At 50.2% G+C, this 25,718-nt stretch overlaps 1 protein-coding gene across 1 annotated transcript; it reads left to right on the forward strand.

Annotated features, from left to right (window-relative positions):
- Positions 1 to 6,357: 6,357 nt before the first annotated feature.
- On the forward strand, positions 6,358 to 17,653 carry Grk1 (G protein-coupled receptor kinase 1). The gene is made up of 7 exons (XM_051169915.1): positions 6,358 to 7,056; positions 8,483 to 8,610; positions 10,430 to 10,587; positions 10,984 to 11,067; positions 14,431 to 14,555; positions 15,629 to 15,830; positions 17,318 to 17,653. The coding sequence occupies exons 1-7, from the start codon at positions 6,358 to 6,360 to the stop codon at positions 17,614 to 17,616; spliced, it is 1,695 nt and encodes a 564-aa protein (XP_051025872.1). The 3' UTR covers positions 17,617 to 17,653.
- Positions 17,654 to 25,718: the final 8,065 nt, after the last annotated feature.

Here is a 25,718-nt window from a genome sequence, read left to right on the forward strand (position 1 = left end):
GTCCTCACCTGCTTGCCAGGACTGGGCCCAGGAAGCGTCCTCTGGGGCTTATAGTCTCCTCTGTATGAGGCCAAAGGCATCAGAGCCAGTTATCAGTAACCCACTATCGCCTCTACAAACACAAGGGAGGCTTGGGGCTTGCCTGCTATCTGCCCTCTACTGTCCCAGGAGTCACCTGGTCCTTGGGATGCCCTTGGCTGACAACTTAATTTACCCCTGATGGCAACAGAAGGTAAGTGTTCCTGGTACGAAAAGCCTTTTGGGTTGTGCCTCACCTCTCCTTCAGAAGAGAAAACATAAACTGGCAGGTAAAATGCCACAGCCTGAGACCCACCACCCTGTGGCTCAGGCCCCTGGGACCTTGAGCTGCTTCCCTGAGACTCCTCTCCTCGTTAGGATTGTGGAGAAGCAGCCTGCATTGTGCCTACACCTGCCCGGAGTGGCCCCACAGCCCTGGCTTGAATATTTTTTCTCCTACTGTTGGTGGTGGGGCAGAGTCACAGAGGGGATGGCTGGAAACCACAGTAAAGGACAGAGGTGCTTTCGGGGAGAGCTGGTCTTCTAGTCTCTGCCAGGAAGATCATGTTTTCCTGCCCTTTGCTGGACGGTGGGACTAGAGCACCCTTAAGGTTCCTTGTGTCTGCAGAGGGACTCCCACTTACGGGACCTGAAGTTGCTTCTGTCTCAGCTTCTTGCCGATGAGGTTCTGATATTGGAGCTCCTAGGAGGAGCCTCTGTGTTTCCCATATCCAGGTGGGCTGTGCTGGCGGTCGGAGGCACTGCAAGGGCTCAGCTCAAGGGTGTATAGGTGGATAACACAGAGCTCCACATGCTGCATGCCTGGCCCCACCTGATACTCTGTGTGTGTGCCTCTGCCACTGCCCTTTGTTCCAGATGGGAAGAGCTCCATAAAGTCTCTGAACGTACAGCCAACTCGAGCTGAAAGCAGCATCTCCTGGCCAGGTGTCAGCTTCTGGAAGGGGAGGGGACACCACGGAGGTGGGATGTGCTCAGTTCCTTTTCAAATGTACCTAAGACAGAGCCTGGCCCATGTGAGCGGTCACCACCAGGAACTCATTTGCTGTTACATCTACGTACCTCCTAGTCACCCGTGTGACCACAAACTGGCTTCTTTGGGAAGAAGAACGACTCTGAAAAACCACGGTGCTTTTACTCTGCCTGCACCCAATATGATCTAATTGTCCTTAAACAGATACCCTAAAAATTCAAACAGGCTTGCATCATTTTAGCCTGGATGCTTGTACCTTCTTAGTGATCCTGTCCTGTGTGTTCCCTTTGGCACAGGCCCACTTGTGATGTCAGCAAGTGAGTGGCACTGGTGGGGACCCAGCTGCAAATGGCCTGTGGGTCTGGGGCCTATGTCTAGGGACCCAGTGGTGCCTCTCAACTTGGGGTCCATCTTATATGAACCTAGAGGTGCTGTGGACCTGGATCCAGATGCACGTGGGTGGAAACGGCCTGTGGGTCTGGGGCCAGATGTGTGGCCATCTGAAGACACCGGCGTGGCTAGAGCTGGCATGTATGGACTTGAGCCTGCGTGTTGGTGACCAGAGACGTGAAGGAAGGTGGTGTCGGTGAGTGAGCATGTAGACTCTGTACACGCGGACAAACTGTGAGTTATTTCTGAACCTCTTTGAGCTCCATGCTCCTAACTCTACCTCTGAGTTTCTGGAGGTGTGACTGTGATCCAAACCACACATGGATTGTCAAAGTGACCTGACCATGAGTCTGTGGGGGGAGGGGCTGAGACCTTGGCAGAGGGCAGTTTCCCCACAGTGTGTTCTGAGAACCCAGAACTGCGTACCCCACCAAACAGCCCCAGGAAAAGGAGCCCTAGGCTTTTACCCCACCTGGCAGTTGTATATGGTACAACTTTCCTCCATACATGGTGTTAGGGGCCAGAATAAAAGTTCACAGTGATTTTACGGTGCTGGAAGACAGAGCTGAAGACATGACTCAGTGCTTAAGAACATTTACCACTCTTACAAAGGACCTGGGTTCAGGTCCCAGCATTCAACCGGCAGCTCACAACTATCTGTAAATTCCGGTTCCAGCGGGGGATCCAATCCAATTCCCTCTTCTGACCTCCATGGGCACATGTAGTGCACTTACATAATGCAGACAAAACACTCATACATGTAAAAGAAAAAGAAATCTTTTAAAAAAGTGCTGGAAAAAAAAAAGTGATCAAGCCAGAATCCCATGTCTAGATAAAAGAAAAAACTTTAGGGGTAAAGAGAAAATCTAAACATTGTCAAATGAAGGAAAAATTAGGGAGTGCCACCAGGAGACCTGCCCCGAAGAGATGACCAGGGCCTCAGTGGTCATGCCATAGGGTCTGGCCGGAATCTAGACAGGCTATAGTCAGGCAGGCGAGCCACGCAAGATGTGCTTTGTCCTGAGCCACGAGCAGATGGAACCTTCCTTCTCCTTATTCCCCACTTAGCCCCAACTATGGTTTTGCATTAGGCTGAGCTCTCTGCTCCGTGCCCGTAGGAAGATTCTAGGGTAGTTCTGGTACCTTCTCACATGGAAGATAGAACTTCCTGGAAGCTTTGTCAGCTTCAGACCCGTGGGAAACAGAGATGGAGAGCGGGATAAAATCATGGGTGATTGCAAAGCCTGTTTTCTGTACGGGGCACAAAATATCAATAGGCAGTCTGAGAAATGCACTGACTGCCATCGGTGCAGCCAGTGACGCTGGTGGCTGAGTCAGGAAGATCAATGACAGACGAGGAGTGACTTCTAATAACCCTGTGACGTTATTTCCATTGGACTTTGACAAAGAAGGGAAAACCCAAGAGACTGCCTGCCTCCACCAGCTGCTCCCATTAAACAGGAGTGGGTACCAAAGAGAGAACACAGGACATTAAAAAGATACCTTGAAGAAGCTCTTCCATATGACCCAGCTACACCGCTTTTGGCTGTTTACCCAAAGGACGCTAAGTTAGCCCATCCCAGAGACACCTGCCCATCAGTGTTTATTGCCGCTGTCTTCACAATAGCTGAGTTACAGGGGCAGTTAAAGAATATATACAATGGATTTTTGTCAGCCACAAAAATTATGTCATTTGCAAGAAGACAGACAAAGCTGGAAATAACCAAGTGAATTAATATGGTGTTGCGCACACACCTTAAAAAAATCCCCTGACCACACAACGCCAGTTCCATCCAAAAAGAGAGTCTGCCCTGTGGTGTGGTCCTGGGTCTGGCCTTGGTGTGATTTGGAACAAAGTGTACTAAATAGGCTTTTCCACCTAGAGGATTTCATGCGAAACAAAACACGGGCACACCAGGCTTTAGTGGTGCGATTTTGATGATATTTTCCATTAATTCAGTAAAACTGCAGATTGATTGTTTGCAGGTTTATAGTTCCATGATTTGTGAGCACTGTTGCATAACAGATGCCGTGCATGCTGTTTTCCCTCTCGTCAGAAGTGGATGTCTGCTTGCTGCCCTGCTTTGTGCTTCCCCTGTGTGATTCTTGAGACAGGCTTTCTCTGTATAATAAATAGCCTTGCTGTCCCGGCACTCTCTTTGTAGGCCAGGCTGGCCTCGAACTCACAGCGATGCACCTGCCTCTGCCTCCCAAGCACGGTATGATTCAATTACACTTGTAAATTGATTTAGATTTGACCATTCAACCCTCTGCTAGCGAATCCCAAAACCAAGAGAAATTAGTGCGTAGATGACGGTGCCTTTAGAGAAGGAGGAAAGGTGGCATTTTCAGAGATTGGGGCTCCTTTTAAGTCATCCTCCCTTCCATTTTTATTTATTTATTTATCAGGGAAGGGGTCACGCGTGTGCCGTGGCGTGTGTGTGGCAGTCAGAGGGCAACTTGTAGACGCAGGTTCTCTCCGTCCACAATGTGGGTCTCAGGGATCAAGCTCGGTTGTCAACTTGGCAGCAAGCACCTCTACACACTGAGCCATCTCGCCAGCCCAAATTATTGCAAACTCAGCTTTTTTTTTTTTAATTAAAAAGTCTGAGGGCACTGGAGAGATGGCTCAGCGGTTAAGAGCACTGACTGTTCTTCCAGAGGTCCTGAGTTCAATTCCCAGCAACCACATGGTGGCTCACAACCATCTAGAATTTGATCTGATGCATACTGTGTACATAATGAATAAATCTTAAAAAAAATAATAGAACATTGACTTCTCTTCCAGAGGGCCCGAGTTCAATTCTCAGCACTTACATGGCAGCTCATAAATGTCTGTCACTCCAGTTCCAGGAGACCTGACACCCTTATACATACATATATACATACATGAAGGCAAAACATCAATGCACATGAAATAAAAAAAATAAATTATTAAAAAAAAACTAAAACTTTAAAAGTTATTATTAGTGTGGGAAAGGCTTGTCTGCAAAGCACAGGTCAAGGGCCCTGGTGCTGTGGGTATCCTGAGACTACTGCTTCTGTGTTCTCCCTATTCCCCCCCTCCTCTCATCCCACCCCACATGAACATGATCTGCCATTATCTCAGAAGTTTATTTTTTTCAAAGATTTATTTATTATTATGTATACAGTGTTCTGTCTGCATGTATACCTGCAGGTCAGAAGAGGGCATTAGATTTCATTATAGATGGTTGTGAGCCACCATGTGGTTGCTGGGACTTGAACTCAGGACCTTTGGAAGAGCAGGCAGTGCTCTTAACCACTGAGCCATCTCTCCAGCCCTATCTCAGAAGTTTAATGCAACAAGAATACACAGAGACGAGTTTGGGAGACACTGTATACTCCACCCCTCTGTCTGCATAGTCTGGTCTGGGAGCCTAACTCATCCGGCTTTGGTGGCCAGACCCTCCTCAGCCCCTCCCACAAGGACCTTCTTGGTGTGAAGACAGTGTGGAATCTTCACACCTAACCCTCTCATAGTCTTGACCTGAGGCTTCCTGGGAGCCTGTCAGCGATGGAGGGTTGAGTTCCACTGGGCCCTCTGAGGCAGATGGAGTATGGATTTCAGTGCTCTGTGTAGCTCTGCTGGCAAAGTACCCCACGGCTAAGAGCCATATCCCCTTTGGTCTTGATTGGTGCAAGAGCTACGGTCTGTCCAAGGTCACCAGCTGCTTAAGTGGCAGGGCTGGGACGAGCACAGGTCACCTGGGGACAATGAGATAGTGTTTATCTCAAATATTTACTCTCCAAATCTTCCTGTCACAAGCCCTTGTTGGGAGGTGGGGATGTGGGAGGGGGTGCAGGTTCCTTCAGAAGGGTCTCTTTTCACTTCCTCAGTCACAGCAGAAGCCCCCGTCCCTACCCCAAGTACCCCACTGCCCTTGAGAGAAGGTGGGTGCCTGAACACTCTTTAGTGCCCTGACTTGGCTTTTCGTTCATTCTCAACACTTCCCTCCCTCCTCCCTGTGAGTGCTCACTCCATGTGGCTCCTCCTCAAACTGTTAGAAGTCCCTACAGACACGACAGAGGCAGGGTCCCCAGCAGATGGCGGCATGTCCATAGATTCCACAGATTATACCATTCCCAGGTGTGTCCTGGGTGTGACTAGCGTCTGCCTGGGTCCCTGCCGTTCCAGGTCTGTCTCAGGTAACCCCTCCTGGACCCTGTACGCACACCCGGATTCATGTCTCAGGAATCTTCTGACTTGACAGGGGACTCAACATGACAGTTTGTGAGTTTCCCGTCTTTGTCCTCTAACCACCTTGGAGCAATTCTTCTTGAAGGAGAAGGCTTGGTCCCCATCAAGTGCCTATGATGTCACTTACAGACGAGGAAACTGGTCACGTGGCATCCCCTTTAGAGTCCTGTTATCAGGACACTTGCCACCTGCCACTCTAAGGATAAAATGAAATTGTGTAGAAAACAACCATCTTTACACATGGAGGTTTCCCTGGGACTGACCGATTACCCTCTACCCTAGACCCATGTCCCAGCAGGACAGAGACAGGTCCTGTCCACCTTCCATGGCTAAGGAAGGATAGAACAGTCCCCAAGGGTCTTCCAGGAGGCTGCGGTGTGCTCTTCCCTTGGGAACGTGGAGGCAGCACCAAGGGGGAGACGGGCAGAGCTGAGTCTAATCCGATTTGGAGGAGCTTAGGGGATTGTCTTTTTCTGGCACCTGCTGGTCACCCCTAAGGTGTCCTCAGTGACCCCAAGGCTGGGATTTAGCTAGATGCTTGTCATCCCTGGCCTCCCTGGGCCTCTCAGTGGGTGCCTAAGCATCCTGGCCACAGCTGCATGCCTTCCTTGTCTCACAAGGGCAGGAGCAGACCACAGGCCAAGGGCATAGGGTCAGGCTTGCTTTGGCAGCAGGCATCTTGAGCTTGACTTCAGCTTATGGCTCTTAACACTTGAAGCGGACGGGAGGCATCACCAGGATGGATTTCGGGTCCTTGGAGACTGTGGTGGCCAACTCTGCCTTCATCGCCGCCCGAGGCAGCTTTGACGGAAGCAGCACCCCATCTTCCCGAGACAAGAAGTATCTGGCGAAGCTCCGCTTGCCCCCACTGTCCAAGTGCGAGGGTCTCCGTGACAGCATCAGCCTGGAGTTTGGCAACCTGTGCACAGAGCAACCCATCGGCAAGAGGCTCTTCCAACAGTTCCTGAAGACAGATGAGAGACACGTGCCAGCCCTGGAGCTCTGGAAGGACATTGAGGACTATGACACAGCTGACGATGACCTGAGGCTGCAGAAGGCACAGGCCATCCTGGCTGAGTACCTGGACCCACAGGCCACACTCTTCTGCAGCTTTCTGGACCAGGGCATGGTGGCAAGGGTGAGGGAAGGGCCCACTGGGATGCAGGATGGCCTCTTCCAGCCTCTGCTGCAGGCCACACTGGATCACTTGAGTCAGGCCCCCTTCCAGGAGTACCTGGAGAGCCTGTACTTCCTGCGCTTTCTTCAGTGGAAATGGTTGGAAGCCCAGCCCATAGGCGAAGACTGGTTTTTAGACTTCAGGGTCCTGGGGAAGGGGGGCTTCGGGGAGGTGTCCGCCTGCCAGATGAAGGCGACCGGCAAGATGTACGCTTGCAAGAAGCTCAACAAGAAACGGCTGAAGAAGAGGAAGGGGTACCAGGTAGGGGGCCCAGCAAGCAGAAGGATGCCCTTGAGCTAGAGGGATGGTAGAACGGATGTAGGCCTCCCGCCAAGACTCCCACCAGGCCTCCACGTGGGCCTTAGCTCCTGGGCACCCTTGGTTCAGGCAGCCACTGGCTGGGCCACAGTCCATCAGCCCTGTGGGAGCAGTTCAGGGGGACAGCCGGTTACAGGAAGCTGCCATTTAGAAGCCTTTCCTCAGAGTGTGGTTCCTGTTGTGATTACCAGACTCTGTCAGCTGAGCATCACCTTGTCAGGTACTATTCACGAGAGGCAGAAGCCATCTGTGACGCTGAGGTGCAGGACTGCTTTTCCTGAACACAGGTTTCCAGGGGACAAGAATGAGTGGAGGACATAGACAGGCTGCCAGTATTTTATTTCCTCCTTTGTTGGCGTCAGTGTCTAGATAAGGCAGGATCAAGGAAAGCGGCTTATTGTCCGAGGGGCACAGCCCCCACAGCCCTGATGTACAGTCCGGATAATGCTGTGACACTCTTAGGGATGGACACCAGTCCCCAGCAGATCCCCGAGCCTTTAGTGAAAGGTCAAACATGAGGAGGAGTGGAGGGAGGAAAAACTGTGTTCTGGATGTAATGTATAAGAGAAGAATACATTTTTTTAAAAAAAGAAGAAGAAAATAGAGATGGTATGTGGAAGATGTATTTTCTAAAGGGCCTTGGTGATTGGTTTTGTTTTGAATTTGGAACTATTCATAAAATTAGAAAATGCTTTAAGTTGTAATTTTCATTTAAAGTATCTCAGTTAAAAGGCATGAAACCGCATACTTAAAAGATCTTTATGCTGGTGTATGGTGGCACACGACTTTAGTCCCAGCACTCATGAGGTAGAGGCAGATGTGGGCCTCTGTGAGTTCAATGGTCCCCATGGTGAGTCCTAGGAGAGCCAGGGCTACATAGCGAGACCATATCTCAAAATAACACACACACACACACACACACACACACACACACACAACTCTAGGTTTACAGAACCATAATTTGAGTTCTGGGCCACCCACATATATTTTCAACCCAATACAGTACGGAATCTTTTCAGAGTTCAGTGTCCTGGTTGGGACATTATGCAGATGAGGGGGCTCGACGTGCTGTTCTCATCCACCCCACACTTCAGGTGTTTAGGATAAACAACAAAGCAGGCTCTACTGGAAGTTAGGGCTGCGCTGGGAGTTGGCTGGACATAAGTGAGGATGGTGGGACTAGCATGGTGTAGGGGGAGGGTGGACAGGGCAGTGATAGAGATGTCCCAGGTGACTCCAAGGCTGTATCCCTGAATGAATACATGCCAGAGTTCAGACACATTGCAAGCCTGTCCTGCTCTGCGCCCAGCATGCAGCCTGCTCCACACAGTGTGTTCCCAGGGACTGAGAGTCACAACTCTGCTTCCAGGGTGCCATCGTTGAGAAGAGGATTCTGTCCAAAGTACACAGCAGGTTCATCGTGTCTCTGGCCTATGCATTCGAGACCAAGACCGATCTCTGCCTGGTGATGACCATCATGAACGGAGGCGACGTAAGGTAAAGGTGTCCAGACCCGGGACTGGTTTCAACTAGGGTACCCAGCTCATGTCCAGGGGCAGGGCCAGGACTTAGGATGTATCCATAATTGCACTTCCTCATGCATCTCCGTTGTTGTTGGAGACAGGTGACCGAAGACAAGTGCTGTGAACGGCTGTGGTGGGGTGCTGTGCGTTGAGAGGACTAAGAGATTAAAATGAATGATTCCATCAGTACCCAAGCCTGGAGGGATAGAGAACTGGGAGACTGGCTGGCTAGAGGCCGGCTTGCCTAGTGCCATACCTGATGGAGTCTGGGATGGCTAGGACTGATGGTATGCTGAGGTGGTTGTTCCTGCATCCTTGGAGAAGTCAGGTCATTGGCTTTCACTGGCTGGGATGACTTCAACACTCTTTACCTCAGTTTCCTGGTCTGTAAAATAAAGACAAACAACAATGACCAAGTGAGTGTAAGGAGGGCAAAGTGGCGAGAGCCTTGGGTGACGGACACACAGATTAGCATGATGAGATCCCTGGATACCTGTGCACAAGCCTAACACAGTGAGACCCTGGGGTGCCTTGGGGGATGTAGGGTATCACTAAAAGGAGCTATTGCTTGCACATTCCTGTGTCTCTCGGTTCATAGGCTTTTATTTACATCATGGCTCGAGTAGAGCCGTCTGCCTTTTCTTGAGATGAGTAATATGATGTCCAGACAATCGGTCTACGAGAATGCTATGAATGGGAAAGAGGGCTTCAAGGAATTCTGGGTGATTCTGGGTTATGCTGCCCCCCCAGAAGCTTCTGATTATCTTCCAAGCCTGCTGCCTGCATCCCCCGCCCCCCCCAGCCCCTACCCCGCAGCTTAGGTCACTCCCAGCTTCCACCTATGGGCTTTGCTTCCCTGTAATGTGTTCAGGGAGCAAGCATAAAGAAGAATACAAAAAAGAACAAACTCTTTACCTCAGTTTCCTGGTCTGTAAAATAGAGACAAACCACAATGACCAGGCCTGCAGAGAAGGGGCTGGGAGGAAATGCTACTGTCAGGTCCACCCAGGGGCTCAAGGTGGGGAGAGCAGACCATGGGTGTCCTTAGAAATTTAGGGGCTGTTTGTGTTTTAAGAAGCTGAGGGTAAGCGTACCTCCTTTGGCCCTGTCCTGGCACTGCCCCAGGATCAGAAGGAGGGAGGTGTTAGGTGACAAGCTTGTATGGCCTTCTGACACTTGTCTGTCTAGCAGCCATGGGTAAGGTGGCATCTGAGGTCGCTAGCCTTGAGCTTCCCCAGGAGAACATTGATGCCTGGTCCCAAGGTGACCACACTTCACAGATACATGTGTGCCCTAAGACGCTGGCTCTCTGTTTCTGTATCTTGCTGCCCTTAAGCCCTGTGTGTGTGTGTGTTCATGTATGTGTGTATGTATGTGTTCATGTATGTGTGCATGTGTGTATGTGTTCATGTGTGTGTATGTATGTGTTCATGTGTGTGTATGTGTGTTTGTGTATGTATGTATGTATGTGTTCATGTGTGTGTGTTCATGTATGTGTGTATGTATGTGTTCATGTATGTGTGCATGTGTGTATGTGTTCATGTGTGTGTGTGTGTTTGTGTATGTATGTATGTATGTGTTCATGTGTGTGTGTTCATGTATGTGTGTATGTATGTGTTCATGTATGTGTGCACGTGTGTGTATGTGTATGTATGTGTTCATGTGTGTGTATGTGTGTTTGTGTGTGTGTATGTATGTATGTATGTGTTCATGTGTGTGTGTGTGTGTTTGTGTGTGTGTGTGTGTGTGTGTGTGTGTGTGTGTGTGTGAACCCCACAGTGTTCTGTCCCCAGGTACCACATCTACAATGTGGATGAGGAGAACCCCGGCTTCCCGGAACCACGAGCAATCTACTACACCGCGCAGATCATCAGTGGCCTGGAGCACTTGCATCAGAGACGCATCGTCTACCGTGACCTCAAGCCGGAGAACGTGCTGCTGGACAATGATGGTGAGCCCCTGCTGTGCATGGGGGCCACAGCAAAGCATGGTTTCTTCAGCCTATATGAAAGTCACTGCAGAGGGGCCAGTGCTGTTAGGGTATAAAGGACAGTAGGGTAGGCTATGGTGTGTGTTTGAATGTGTGCATGCATGCATGCATGTACGAAGGTCTGTGTGTGTGTGTATAGCAGGCGCTGCATGTCTGTGTGTAAGGTATGTGTGGTGTGCCTATTATGTCTATGCTCTATATTTGCAGGGAGTGAATGTGTGTGTAGCATGGTATGTGTGCACATAGGACATCTATGGGGTGTTTTGCTGCTGTGTAGGGAATACTGCTGAGCCCCAGGCTCACCTGGCACCTCTATTCTGTGGAATATGTGTGACGTCAGCTTGTATTTACTTTCAGGCAATATCCGAATTTCTGACCTTGGACTGGCTGTGGAGCTGAAGGAAGGACACAATAAGACCAAGGGCTATGCAGGGACCCCAGGTAAGACCTGAGCACTGGGGAGGGGCTAGAGAGGCTCCGCATCTAACAAGGGGCCTGGGTCATCCTCTCTCCCAGAGCTAGAGGCAGCAGGAGCCCAAGGCCTAAAAGTGGTGACAGAGTGGGGGTTGTGCAGTGTAGCTCCCTTATCCCCTAGAGCAAACCCTGGCACTCAAGGTTTGCTCAGCCGCTTAAGCACTGTTTGTTCCCTCAGGGATGGCCCCTCCCTGCTTTAGCGATCTCACTGGTTTGGCCAAACTGCCCACCCAGCCCCCATTGATACTTTGATGGGCAGCAAGAGGACAGGGCACTAGTGGCTGGGTATTGACAGAATGAGTTTGTCTGGGGTAGCTTATAGAAGAGCTGGAGCCAAGGCGTTACTGTGGGTCACGTCACAGAGCACAGGGACAGAGGCTTTCCTCAACCAGCCCTTGCTAGGCTTCAGGAAAACCCTGGTAGGTAGCCAGGCAGTGGTGGCACAGGCCTTTAATCCTAGCACTTGGGAGGCAGAGGCAGACAGATCTCTGAGTTCGAGGCCAGCCTGGTCTCAAAAAACCAAAAAAACCCAAACAAACAAAAAGCCCTGGTAGGTATCCACCAATATGCAGGCTATGCACATATGTGTCTTTCTGTATACATGCATACCTGTGGACACACATTCCTACATGTGTGATTGCTCTTATGTGGTATATGCAATTGTATGTCTTGTAGGTGTGACTGTGTGTGCATATGAATGTCTTTATGCATAAGCACATGTGTGGATGTTCATGAGCATTTATGTGCATGTGTATCTGTGCACATCTGTGCACCTGCACATATCTTTTGTACATGTATGTAGGTACACAATTCCCTCTGTGTGCATGTATGTATGTATGTGTACAAAGGCACCTCTCTGTGTGCATGCACCATGATAGTCTCTATGTGCATACATACAATTATATATGTGTGTACAACCTTACAAATATGTCTTTGTGCATGTGCATGTCTATCTACACATCTGCATATGTGCATATCTCATGCATGAATTTGTAGACACATGAGTGTACTCATGTGTGAATGCGTACAGAAACCTCTGTGTGTGTTTTCAGTACATACATGTATCTGTGCACATATGGACATGCATCTATGTGTGTGTTTTGTGCACATGCATTCTTACATGTATATAGATGACTTTAGATGTATCTGTGTCTAAGTGCACACACACGTGTGGCCATGTGTGTTGGGCTTCCCTCACCACTGATCTTCCTCCTCCTCAGAGGAAGGGAGAGAGGCAGAACCTGTGGCGGAGAAAAGAGATGAGTCTGGTGGCCCATGCTTGGTGGCTACGTGGCCTTCAATGCTGTGCCTAATCTGTCAGAGTCTTTGGTTCTAACACTTACCACATAGGCAAATGAGGCTGTCACGTGACCACTGCAAACCTCTGGGCTGTCATGTATTCAGGCTGATTTCTGACAGGATTCCTTAGACATTTTCTCCTTCCCTGAGCTGTCTGGATTCAGTCAGAACCTGAGTTGGGATGCAAACAGAGTGGAGGCTGGATCTTGTTTTGTGTTGCAGCATCACAAGGTTCCTGTGCCTCAGGTACCGTCTGAGACTGTCCCTGATGCCATGGTGGGTAGAGGGACAAGAGCTTTTCCGTCCATTCTGGGCTAGGACAAATCCGTACTCACCCTCAGGGGGCGTGGTGCTTGTCTAGCCTGGGTCTTGGTAGCTGGTGGATGTTGAGGCTCTGCGCAGGCCCAGGGTGAAGGAGAGCTCAGGAAATGATTCTGGAAACAGCTTGGCCTGGAGCCATTGCACAGTCTTGTGAAGACATGAGCTAGCCCAAACTTCAGTCCACTGCAAGTCCCAGGTCCACGGAAGCAAGATTTGAAGAAGACATTCAAGCCTAGAAACTGGTCCTGCTCTGGACCAAGTACGAGGCCTAGCTGGCCACAAGAGGGCGCCATTGCCCATCCAATCACCTTGCAGCGCTTGCCCTGACCTTCAGGAGGATGCAGTGCCTCCTGGGACCCTGTTATAGGCTCTGGAAATGCTGAGCTGGGGTGCAAACTAGAAGCTGATATCCCAGGAACCACTGAGCATTGTTTCTAGACAGTCCTGCCCCCCCACCCGCCTCGCAGCCTCCCAGCTCAGGCCACGGCTGTTGGCTGTGCCCATCTGTCTTCTGCTTCCTGCCATGAGGAGATGAGTTCATGACAGAAGAACTGTACTTGCTTCTTCGTCCACTGGTGCTGCCTCTGCAGCAGCAGTATTATTGGAAAGAAACAAAACGAAACAAAACCAAACCCAAAACATGAAGGCAAAAAGGGTGATGTAATCAGGGTTTAGCTTGACCCAGCTGGTAGTGGCACTGGGTGACCACTGGTGATGTCCTGGAGTGGTGAAGTGGCATGCATGGCTGGAAAAGGGGTCGTCAACAACTCATCTTCCAGAAGGGCTAATTGTCTAGGGGCCGAGGAACAATTCCATAGCCTGTCACGTGGGGTTGAGAATCTAAGAGGATGAGTGGGAGGAGACAGTCTAGACACCACGTTGCAGACTCTGGCCCTAACCGTGTGTGCTGGGTAGCAAAGGTCAAGAGTTTCATGCCAGTGGCCAAGTTGTGAATACGAACTAGGAGGACCGGGGAGGGCATGCTTGTCTAGAAGGCCAGACAGTGTGTGCGTGATTGGATGCCGTTCTGAGAAGCTGGACTTGGGACAGTGTTTCCTCGCGCCTGTGCTGTCTCTGAGCACGTTAGGTTGCTCAGTCCTTACTTCTCATTGCTGAAAGCTGAAGGTACTAGGTATGCCCTGTAGGTAATAAAAGAAGGTTCATGTTGCCAGGAGGTGAAGTGACTGAGGAAGGCGTAAGGCTGTGACCTCACCTCATGCTTTGGCTGCAGCAGTTGTGTCGCTGGCCCGCTCTGCATCACAGGACACAGCTCTCACTTCTGTACCGTTGTAGGAGGAGAGTCAGAAAGTCACAAAGGGTCTCTCTGTATGTGCTTACCTCACAAGTCATGCACAGCACACCGCCCTGCCCTGCATTGTCCTAAGGCTGAGTGGAAGCTTCATTCACACAGGAGAGAGATCTCCGACCCTGGCAATTCTGCCCCTAGGAACCATTGCCTATGTTGGAAGACATTTCTGGTTGTAACAACTGTGGGTATCCAGTGGGTAGCAGCCAGGGTTATACGGTCAGTGTCCTGCAATGACTGGACAGCAAAGAGGTTTCTGGCCTCAAAATTACTGGTGGTGAGACAGTCCCTTCCCTTGGGGGTTGGGAATTATCAGTGCTTCAGTAGTTCCATGATTCCGGGGAAGGGACCATGTTGTGGGAAGGCAGCTGCATCTGTGAACCTACGTGTGTCCTTGATGGCAGGTTTCATGGCCCCTGAGCTCCTACGCGGTGAAGAATACGACTTCTCTGTGGACTACTTTGCCCTGGGGGTCACATTGTATGAGATGATCGCAGCCAGAGGACCCTTCCGAGCCCGAGGAGAGAAGGTAGGTGTCACCTGGCAGGAAGCCCAGAGAGGATCCGTGCTGGAGTAGACAGGGATAGGTGGGTTGTGGCAAGGACTATGTAAGGGGTGCAGGCTCTGGGGTCCTGCTCCTGTGTGATGTCCTGTCGTAAGACCTGTCTGCTCTGGAGACCTGTAGGTGGAGCTGTTGAGACATTCTAAATCTGTTCTTTTACAGCAGAGCAAACATATGCTAGCTGAGGTTGGGTAGTTCTTCAAGGAGGCCACTGGTGGGTCCCTAGCTAACTGTGGGCCACCAGAGCACTGCTCTCTGGGCTTAGGACAACTACCCCAGACACTTTGACTGCTCCTTATTTCTGTTTGCACACAGAGGTTGGTCTGGGCTAGAAGCCAGGTGCTATCTCCTATGTCCCATTTGGGACAGTGCCCGCTGTCTTGTCCTCACCTGAGCTTACAGCTCGATGCTGTCATGGGATCCTGGCCCCATGTGGAGAAGTCTCAGTCTCATAGGCCTGCCTCCATGTGACGGCCTTTAGGGCAAGCTGTGTGTCCTAACAACACTGCTGCTCACTTGGCTTCCACATGATGCTCTTGGTCTATTCATGCCTATCAGGGAGAGGACAGAGGTGCTGGCTTCTCAGTGGGGGATGTCTCTGGAGTAGTCTGCACTGTGTATAGCATACACTTTGAGTGTGGGAAGCTTTGATTGGGAGCCTCCATCAAAGCTGACCAGAAGTAAGGCAAGCTCTACACCTTAGGTTTCTCTCAGATGGTTGAGTGAGGTCTCTGCCCAGCCAAGCTCCCTAGCAGCAATTTTCATTTCTGGTCATTTTCTGTACCGTGGTGGACTAGCTGTGCAAACATGTGGCTAAGGCACCCAGCCCCACCCTTAAAGCAACCTTGATAGTTGGGGGCTTCACTTTGAGACTTTTGTTTCTTTGTCCTGAAATCGGAGCCTTTCAAAGCCAAGCTACCTGAGAAGGGCCCACCAAGGCACCCTTAGTCACCTCCATGCCAGTGAGCGTGAGCACCAGGCCCCAAGGCTTGAGGCTTGGCCAGGGCTCGAATGAAGGGTTACCTTTGCCCTCCATGCAGGTGGAAAACAAGGAGCTAAAGCAACGGATCATCTCAGAGGCTGTGAAGTACCCAGACAAGTTCAGCCAGGCCAGCAAGGACTTCTGTGAGCAGTTGTTGGAGAAGGACCCGGAGAAGCGCCTGGGCTTCCGGGATGGGACCTGTGACGCACTGAGGGCGAACGGCCTCTTTAAAGACATCAGCTGGAGGCAGCTCAAAGCCGGTATGGTTGGTACCAGAAGCCTGAGAGGGCAGAGGGAGTTGGTGCCCCTGATGGCCTGCCTTATCCGTGGGGTCAGCCATGGACTGTGGGTCAGCGGCTCACCTAGGCCTCGGTTCATCTCCAGCATCTCAGGACTGGGTACTAGGGCCAGGCAGGTCGAAGTCAGGAGAGAAGTGTGGGTAACAAGGCAGTGCTGAAACTCGGGGCCTAACTTCATGGCATTTGCCCTACGTCCGACCTTGGAAATGCACAGACTCCTGCAGGGGCACACAGACCCACAGACATGCACGTGTGTGTGCGCACACGCACATGCACACACCACACCAGAGCACACATGGCCACTAGATGGACATACAGGCACGCACAGGTGAGTACATATGCACACAGGCTGTGCATGCACGGGCTAACACACGAGTAGCTACACACACATGGATACACAGTCACATGCACACATGTGGCACACACAGTGTCCTGCGGCTGCAATGTCATGAGAAACACTGTGAAGAATGGCAAACACTGTGTCAATGAGCTTCTCACAGAGAGACAAACTCTGTCTCACTTGAATGCTTGCATCTCTGGAAGACAGGATGGGTCAGGAGCCGCAGAGAGGGGGAGATTCTCCCAAGAGAGTTACTTTTGGGCAGAAGGGCTAAGCAACTCATTTGGACATAATCTACACTGGGCAGAGCTGTCGTGAGGCTCTGAGGCAAGGAAGGCTCTTGACTTGAGAGGCCCAAGGGCTGTCTTCTGAGGGGGAGGGCATGGTGGGCATAGGAGGCTTAAGTCAGGCCTGTTGGAGAAAGGCAGGTAAAGAGGTGACGTTGGGTGCCAGCAGCCAGCCTGGACCAACGCAGGCCCATTGGGAAACTGGAATTAGTGGCTCTTATACAGCAGGATTGCAGGGCAGGGTCAAAATGTCCCGAGGATGTCGGGGACAGGAGGCTAGGTGATACCTGGCTCTACCAGACCAGCAACACCCTGCATTTTGTAGCTTCTGTCAAGGAGCGAAGCTGGCTGGGGAGGGAGGATGTGAAGATGAGTTTGACGTGCGTCACTGTGATGCCTACCTGGGGCCAGGCAAGAGCTCTGGGCCTGGGGCTGCGGAGAAGGCACGGCTGCCATGTGAGGGACTGAGGGCCATAGTGTAAAGTGCCAGAAGAGACCTCAGGGAAGGGCCTGGGGGAGGGTTAGGAGGCAAGCGCTGAGATTTCTTTTAAAAGGCTTCCTAGCTGGCATAGTGAATCACTCCAGCGCTGGGGAAACTGAGGCAGGAGGATTATGATTTCTAACCAGATCCGGGCATCTTTCACCCTGTCTGTCATCCAGTCTGTGAGTACTGAGCATGCAGGCTGGGGCCGTTTAGGGGTGCTGCCTTTTTCTGTTGGCATTAGGAAGAGCAGCGGGTCTTGTACATGTCTGCGGAGACCCCTTAGCTCAGCAGAATCCTCACCATGGGCATATCTGGTCTGTTTCCCGTTTCTCCACAGGGATGTTAATCCCCCCATTCATCCCAGACTCCAGGACTGTCTATGCCAAGAACATTCAGGACGTGGGTGCCTTTTCCACAGTCAAGGGTGTGGTTTTTGACAAAACGGACACAGAGTTCTTCCAAGAGTTTGCCTCTGGCAACTGCTCCATTCCTTGGCAGGAGGAGATGATTGAGACTGGTATCTTTGGGGACCTAAATGTGTGGCGCCCAGATGGTCAAATGCCAGATGACATGAAAGGAGTCACCGTGGAAGAGGCAGCCCCTGCATCCAAGTCAGGAATGTGTCTCATCTCCTAGCCAAGAATCTGAGGAAAGTGTGGAGCTGGCTGTATAAAGAGAGGAAAGTGTACAGAGCTTAGGGGAAGAGAGTGACCTGGTGTCAGCCTGTGCCCACTCCACTCAGGTCACCATGCAACTGTGTCTTCATGTGGAACAAGACTTTTGGTCTAGACCCTACAGTCATGACAGTTCACTACTTTTGTCATATCTTATTCAAAAGAGACAAAAAGGGGCCACAGATTGGATAATAAGATATAAATGCTCAAAGAGCCTCTGTGTTTGGATGTCTGGCCAGGCCGGGAGCTTGGACCATCAGAAAGCCACATACAGCGTGGGTCTCCTAATACTTTGAAATAATATCCCAGGGCAGATCTGTTTGCTCCTGGTCAGTTCAGGAATACAGGCACTTGTGTACCCCAAAGAGGGCTGTACTCAGTGCACCCCTCCCAGACCTCTCCTTGCGTGGCTCTTGCCTCCTAAGCTGCCTTTACTGGTCACTGCCTGCTCTCACAGACCCCAACTTGGGCATCTTGAGTCTTTGGGGACTAGAAAGGATGGAAAGGCCTGGTCTTAGCTGAGAGTCACTGCCTCCTCTCAAGAAGCAGAGACAGCTACCTCAGACAGCTATGGTCTCTGTCCTCAGTCAGCACCACATGTGGTATATATCCATCCAGATGGTCAAATCACATGTGGTAGGAGCGCTAGTCCTTATATGCAAATGCCATGTGTGGTGGATGCTTGAGCAAATACATGCCATATGTGATGGATGGCCCAGTCCTTACACAGTCATTCCGCCTGTAGTGGGTGTCTGTGTTCCCAGACCACCTTTCTGCCACCAACCTCTCCTCTTTGGGTGGGAAGGTGACCTACATATACACAATACTTTTAGAAGACTGCTGGATGAAGCCAACACTAGAAGACAACACCGGACCAGTGTTTCCCAAGTTGTATGGGGTGCAAGCAACTGTCAGGAGTATGTCATTAATAACCCTGAGGCCAGCTGCATTGTGGAAGATTGCAGATGTTGTTATAGAGGTTCCTTGCACACATGATATCCTGGGGACGGACGATGGATGCTAAAAATGTCCACACCAGATTTCCACTCTTCTCAGAGAACCTGACATGGTAGAATTGTGGGGTGCTCTGGATGGGCCTTGGGGAGGTGATCACACCTCCTGGACCACAGTCTGGGATCCTCTGGGACCCAGTAGTGTTGTGGCTGATTAGTGCTGAGTGCTGTAGATAGGACAGATCTTCCACCATCCCTTTCTCCCTCACTCCATCCGTTAGTCTAGAGCATCTCACACTGCATCAAGTCCTGGATACATATTTTATGTCATGATGTTCTGGAGCTCATTTTAATGTGCTCTGGGTTGAAGACCCTGGTGGTTTGACAGTCTCATCCTGGGCCTCACTGGGGTGGAGGAGTGTGAAAAGGTGGGTTTCAGCAGCCACAGTTGGTTTGGGAGGCCTGGTTCTCGTTACGCTAGCCATCATCCCTGTTTGGCCTGCCCAGAGCCCGTGGAGTTGATGGTGGAACTGGTGTGGCTGCACGGACTCAGCGCCAGGTTCCCTCTTACCTTGCACTCAAGATAGAAGAGCAAGACAGTCCGGTTTACATTTCAGACAAATAGCGAATGCTTTCCCAGTATGTCTCAGCAGTATTTGGGACATACTTATACCAAAAATATTCATTGTCTGAAATTCATATTTAGCCGGATGCTTTGTAGGTCTTTTTAAAATCTAAATCTAGCCAGCCTATGGCAGATGTATCAACAAGTAGGGATGAGATTGGGAGCAATTCTGTGTCTCTTAGGGTCTAATCAGGGGAGGTCTTTTCTCATTCTGGCCCACTCACATACATAAATTTGAGTGTCACTCAAAGAGATAAATTCTGGGATGCATCCAGCTGCCCTGTTTTTGGCTGTGCATGCAGGGCACTGCATTCTGGGACATCCAGCTGCCCTGCTCTTGGCTGTGCATGCAGGGCACTGTAGCTTCACCAGAGGGTGGTGCTGAGTGGGGACGGATGTGTTGCTTGCTCTGTGTTTGCTGGGTGGAAATTGTAGCCAACTCCTCATCCTAGTGGTTTCTTTGACTGTTTTAGGAGCCTCCGCTATAGGTGTTCTCTTAGGGACAGTAAACTTTTGTCCCTTACCACACTTACAGCTTATAGACTCCTGGGTCTTAGAGCTCAGGTCTTGCCTAGACACTGATCTCAGGGAGCTGCAGCTTTCCCATTTTGATTCTGACAGTTGCTGGCCACTTTGGTTACAGTCTCCTAGGAAGGCAGACAGCAGAGGAGCATGATCTGTTGTAGGACATCACAGACGCTGCTATACAAGCCTGTGCTAGGGCCTTCATAAAAAAGGACCTTTTCATCCTCAACTTGAGGAGCCATCCCTCGGACTGCAAGTCCCTCCCGGAAGTCCTGCAAGATACAGGTTGTCTTGGTCCCTAGTCACTAGTGTACTGTGAATGGCTTCACTTATGATCAGAGCTACACAACTGTGCTGAGACCCACTTCTGCAATGACTCCAATAATTTTTCACCCTCAGGAGGGACCTGGCAGAGGAGGCACCTTAGACTAAACAGAGGTGACTCTGGAAGTTTGAAGGTCATGCAACGAGAGGCAGGAACATGCTGTGAGCAGTAGGGCAAGCTAGCTTTTGCATTGTTGTGTTCAAATTGGATTTGGACTCTATTCCTATAATCAATGGTGATGGAATTTTCCAGCAGGCCCTGACACTCTCCTCACATCCAAAGTCATGTCACAAGTGGCTTTGGAGGCTAAGTGCCCGAGTCCTTGGCTATGGTCTGAGGAATGGCTAGTGCATGCCCAGAGGTCTGTGTTTTGGAAGCTGCGCCTCCAGTGAGGTAACATGAAGTGGGTGTGAAGAGGCAGAGCCTAGGAGCAGAGCTGTGGTCCTTGGGGAAGTGCTTTGGAAAAGGCTTAGCTATTTCTGTGGGGTTGTGTCTGGTCTGTAGGAGAGTGGATTCCTCTACAGGCCTGAGTCTGACCTCTGAGCCCTCTGGCTTTCTGTCTGCCCACATTCTCTCTCACAGCTGCCTGTGTGCTCAGCTGAGTCCATTACGCTGAGGCCATCACCAGAGGCCAAACAAATGGGGCCACTCATCTTGGCTTTCCAGCCTCCAAACTGTGGGTTAAGTAAACCTCTTCACAAATCGCCCCATACATGCTATTTTGTCTCCCGTCCAAGTACTAACCAGGACCAACCCTGCTTAGCTTCCAAGATCAGACAAGATCGGATACATTCAGGGTGGTATGGCTGTAGACCTGTGGTATTTTGTTGTAGCAATGGAAAGTAAACTAACTATCAACTTTAGAATTTTAAATGCATACAAAGTAGATGCCTAGTCCCAGACAAGATGGTGTGCACACACTGTGGTGGTCTGAATAGGAATGGCCCCCATAGGCTCATAGATTAGTCATTAGGGAGTAGAGTTACTTGGCAAGGATTAGGAGGTGTGGCCTTGTTGGAGTGGGCATGGCCTTGTTGGAGGAAGTGTGTCACTAGAGGTGAGATTTGGGGTTTCAAATGGCCGAGCCATGCCTAGTGTCTCTCTCTTCTGGGTACCTGCAGATGTAGAACTCCATCAGTGTATCTACCTGCATGCCACCATGATGAGAATGGACTGAACCTCTGAACTGTAAGGCAGCCCCAATTAAATGCTTTCCTTTATAAGAGCTGCCGTGGTCACGGCGTCTCTTCACAGCAACAGAACACTGACTAAGACAGAAGGTGGACCTGGGAACAGGGTATTGCTGTGACAGGCCGGGCCATGCTGCTTGTTGGATTAGGAAGTCAGTTGAATGCTTTTGGGGTTTAATGGGCCACACTAGCAGGAGCATGGAAGACAGTGGTGCTGAGACCTATGTAGATAACAATGGCGTAGCTCTAGAGGTCTCAGAGGAGGAGACTAGCAAGTGGCCTAGAGACTGTTCTTGTGCTATTTTGGCAAAGAATGTGGCTGCTTTTTGCCCTTATCTGAAAAGTCTGCCTGAAGCTAAATGTAAGAGTTTTGGATTAATGGCATTGGCAGAGGAGATTTCAAAACAGCCTAGTATTGACTGTTGCATGGTTATTAGTGGCCAGTCAATCTTATGCAGATCTGTAATGAAAAGGAGCAAGCTGAACAAGGGAAAATACCAATTGTACAGTTTGAGGAGAGAAGAGACACCAGGAAGTGTAATGGAGCTAAGTCCAGTGCTCAGTGAGATAAAAATACTTAAAGGAAAGCCCGATGCTAAAGGGAATAAAGGGAGTGGTGACCTCAGGGCAAGACCCACCTGGCTAAGCTTCTAATTTATAAAAAAGAAAGAAAGAAAAGCTTAAGAAGTGAAGGAAATGATGAACAGGAAACTGACGCAGATGTCATTGAATGAGGGGGGCCACACTCAGCCCCAGCAAGCAGCAGAACTTGGCAGCTTCTGCCACATGGTTTGACTTTAGAGTCAAGGATACAAGGAAGAGGTTATGGAATCTCTCTTCACAACTAAGGAAAGCTGCCAAGGCCAGGCATGTGGCAGGGCGTGTCTGCATGGAGACCCAGAGAGGCCACTGTGTAAAGCTGTGAAGGTGAAGCTTGGGTTGCCTTGGAGACCCCAAGATGTTGGAGATGTCAGAACCCATGGGATGCCTGCAGAGGAGAGCTGCTGACAGGGAGTGGAACCAGCTCAAGAGAGAGACGTGTGTTGCAGTCAACAAAGCTGAAAGGAGCTGGAGACCTGAAGATGCTTTGAATATTGCACATGGAGGTGCAGAGTTTGGAGTTTGCCCTGCTGGTTTTCAGTCTTGCTTTGGTCCAGTATTTCCTCGCTAGGCTCCCTTTCCTCACTTTTGGAATGGTAATGCATATCCTGTGCCATTGTATGCTGCAAGTATGTGATCTGCTTTTTGATTTTGATTCTACAGGGAATTAAGAGTTAAGAGATTGCCATGAGTCTCAGAAGAGACTTTGAACTTTGGACTTTTAAGCAGTGTCGAAACTGTGATAGACTATGGGGACTTTTGAAGTTGGACTGAATGCATTTTTGCACTGTAGAATAGCTAGAGGCCTACGGGGGCCAGGGAGTAGATTTTGGTGGTTTGAATGGAAATGGTCCCCATAGGCTCAAATATTTGAATGCTTGGTCATTAGGGAGTAGCTACTTGAGAGAGATTAGGAGGTATAGCTTCGTTGGAGTAGGTGTGGCCTTGTTGGAGGAAGTGGGTCACTGGGGGAGTGGGCTTTGGGGTTTCAAACGCTCAAGCCAGGCCCAGTGTCTCCTCTCTCTTCCTGCTGCCTGTGGATCCAGATGTAGATCTCTCAGCTACCTCTCCAGCGCCGTGTCTACCTGCACGCTGCCATGCTTCTTGCCATGCTGATAATGGACTAAACCTCTGAAACTGTAAGCCAGCCCCAATAAAATGCTTTCCTTTATAAGAGCTGCCGTGGTCATGGTGTCTCTTCACAGCCATACGCTGACTCAGACACACACTTTCACACTTCTTCACGTAAGTACAGCTAAACACCTGAGTGGTGTGAATGAGGATAGTTGACAGGACTTTGGAGATGGGAAGAGGCGGGAAAATAGTGTAGCTTCTCAAGAAAGTTGACACTACTTCCCACTCCATGGCCCTGGCATGGCCTCTGCTTCCTGCTCTGTGGCCCTGGCATGGCCTCTGCTTCCTGCTCTGTGGCCCTGGCATGGCCTCTGCTTCCTGCTCTGTGGCCCTGGCACCTTCAGGTAAGCATCAGGCTTGTGGACCTGCACCTGTCAGGTACATGCACATCAGTATCTGTTCTTCAGCTCCCAAAGTATGGAAATGCTTCACAAGGTGGGGAACAGAGGAGAACTTGCTGCCAACCCAAGATGGGTGGAGGTATATTCCCTAGAGCCCATGAGGGGACTACCAGGGTAGGGTGTCCACACAGGCAAGAGGCAGGTGGAGAAAGATTTGCTGAGCTCATTGCCAGGCTAATCATCCCATGTTAATCTCCACTCTCCACCAGCGGTAATTACCAAATGTGTCACAAAGCCAAGCCCTGGCCCTGGCTCTGGCACAGGGTGAATACAGAAAAAATTCCACTCATGTGGTTGATTCTGTGGGGATGCAGATGACATCCAAGTAGATGGTAAATTCTCTAGAGTGTCAGGTGGTGGGTGATAAGTGTTGTGGAGAAAAGAAAGCATGAAAGAAGCTTTGTGATGGAGGCAGAGACTAAGACCAAATCTGCTAGGTGGTCATAACAGAAAGCCTTCTTCTCAGGAAATATCTGAGGGGCCTGTCAGCAGGTCTCCAACAGCCACTCTAAGGAGGTCATGGTAAGGTTCTAGAAACATCTATGCTTTCCCCCAACTGACTTAATTGGTCTCAATACCTGAAATTTAATTTTTTTATTATTTGTTTTAATTATTTATTTTTATGTGCATTGGTCTTTTACCTGTATGTATGTCTGTGTGAGGGTGTCATATTTCCCTGGAACTGGAGTTACAGACAGTTGTGAGTGCCATATGGGTGCCATATGGGTGCCATATGGGTCCTCTGGAAGAGCAGTCAGTGCTCTTAATTGCTGAGCCATCTCTCTAGCCCCAATACCTGGAATTTTTAAAGCCCCACTGTGGTGGTTTCAATGAGAATGGCCCTGTAGACTCATATATTTGAATGCTCTGTTTCCAGTTGGTGGAACTGTTTAGGAAGGATTTGTAGGAGTGGCCTTGCTGGAGGAGGTGTGTCGCTGGGGATAGACTTTGAGGTTTCAAAAGGCCACACCATTCCTCGTTAGCTCTCTTTCTCTTCCAGCCTCTGGCTTGTGGAGAGAGACATAAGCTCTCAGCTGCTTCTCCAGCACCATGTCTGCCTGCCTGGTGCCTTCTCTGCTCTGTGATCATCATGGAACTGTCAGCCCCATGTTAAATGTTCTCTTTTGTAAGTTGCCTTGGTCATAGCACTTTGTCATGACAATAGAATAGTCACCAAGACACACATGAAGTGACTCTAAAGTAGATTGGGGTTTGGAAAGGGCCAGAACAGAACTGGGGGTCATGTAAGCTTTGACTGAACACCCATCCCTCAATACATGCAAGTAAGCCCAAGCCCCCAGGGGATGTTTTTCCCTTGGCTTCCATTCACTGGATGAGGAAAGGAGAGAGGCTGGCAGCATGTCCCACAGGAAGCTGTCGGGGTGAGGAACACATGACATTTTAGTGGCTTTCAGTTATTTCTTAACTATGGCCCCAGCGTTGAGCTGACCTGCTGTTAGATTGTTGTAATCTGCATTTGGCCCAGACCAAATCCCTGAAATGCAAAAGCACCACACAGCTATTATGGTCCCTCCCCTGTGCTATCTTTTCCAGTCTTCCTACATACCCACGACCCACGGACACGTATGTTCCACCTGTACGTACCCTAAGGCCTACCCCACAGTACAGATCTTGGTTCACAGAACCTCCTGTCTCATAAGTAGAAACAAGGCTTACAGTACCCTGTTCTGTTTACACTCAATAACCATTTGCAGTGTCTTTTATTTCCTTCTTTGGGTTCTAGATGTTACCTGATAGGAACCCTACCAGGAGGACAGGCAGGGTGCTAAGTGACCCTCTTCAAGGGTCAATGTCCCTGTGCCAGGTGCCACTGCGCTGGACCTTGGTCACCTGACCTCAGGAGTTCCTTCAGCATTTCTGGTAAGGCACATCAGCTGCAGACAACCTTTCTACAACATGATCTTTGGAACCACTGCATTTGTTTCCGTTTGGGCAGGATGGTTTGGCCAGTTACGTGGCTATTTGATTGACAGTGCTGCCTCAGCACTATGAATGTGTCACACTCTGCCACTGTCTTTTTCACATGAAGTCAATGTTATTCAAAAACTGAGAGGCTGTAACTGCAGATGCCGGGACTTCATTAGCGGGCCAGTGGCTGTACTTGTGTACACACGGCCTTGGAAACTTGGGGGTTTGGCTTCTGCTCTCGTCGTCCCTTCATCTTGAAGCAGCCACCCATCCCTGACTGGGTAGCATGAGGTGTAGAAGTCTATTTACAGGTCTGTCAGCAGGGGTCTGTTGACACCTGGGTCAAAGCCTACAGCCCATCCTTGTGGCTGGGCTGAGGGAT

Source organism: Acomys russatus, chromosome 27 (assembly GCF_903995435.1).
Source record: "Acomys russatus chromosome 27, mAcoRus1.1, whole genome shotgun sequence".
NCBI classification, from domain to species: Eukaryota; Metazoa; Chordata; class Mammalia; order Rodentia; family Muridae; genus Acomys; species Acomys russatus.

Coding starts and splice junctions, on each gene's coding strand:
- Grk1 (XM_051169915.1), top strand. CDS start 6,358: ATGGATTTCGGGTCCTTGGAGACTGTGGTGGCCAACTCTGCCTTCATC. Junction 14,556..15,628: donor TCCGAGCCCGAGGAGAGAAG/GTAGGTGTCACC, acceptor CCCTCCATGCAG/GTGGAAAACAAGGAGCTAAA. Junction 15,831..17,317: donor CTGGAGGCAGCTCAAAGCCG/GTATGGTTGGTA, acceptor GTTTCTCCACAG/GGATGTTAATCCCCCCATTC.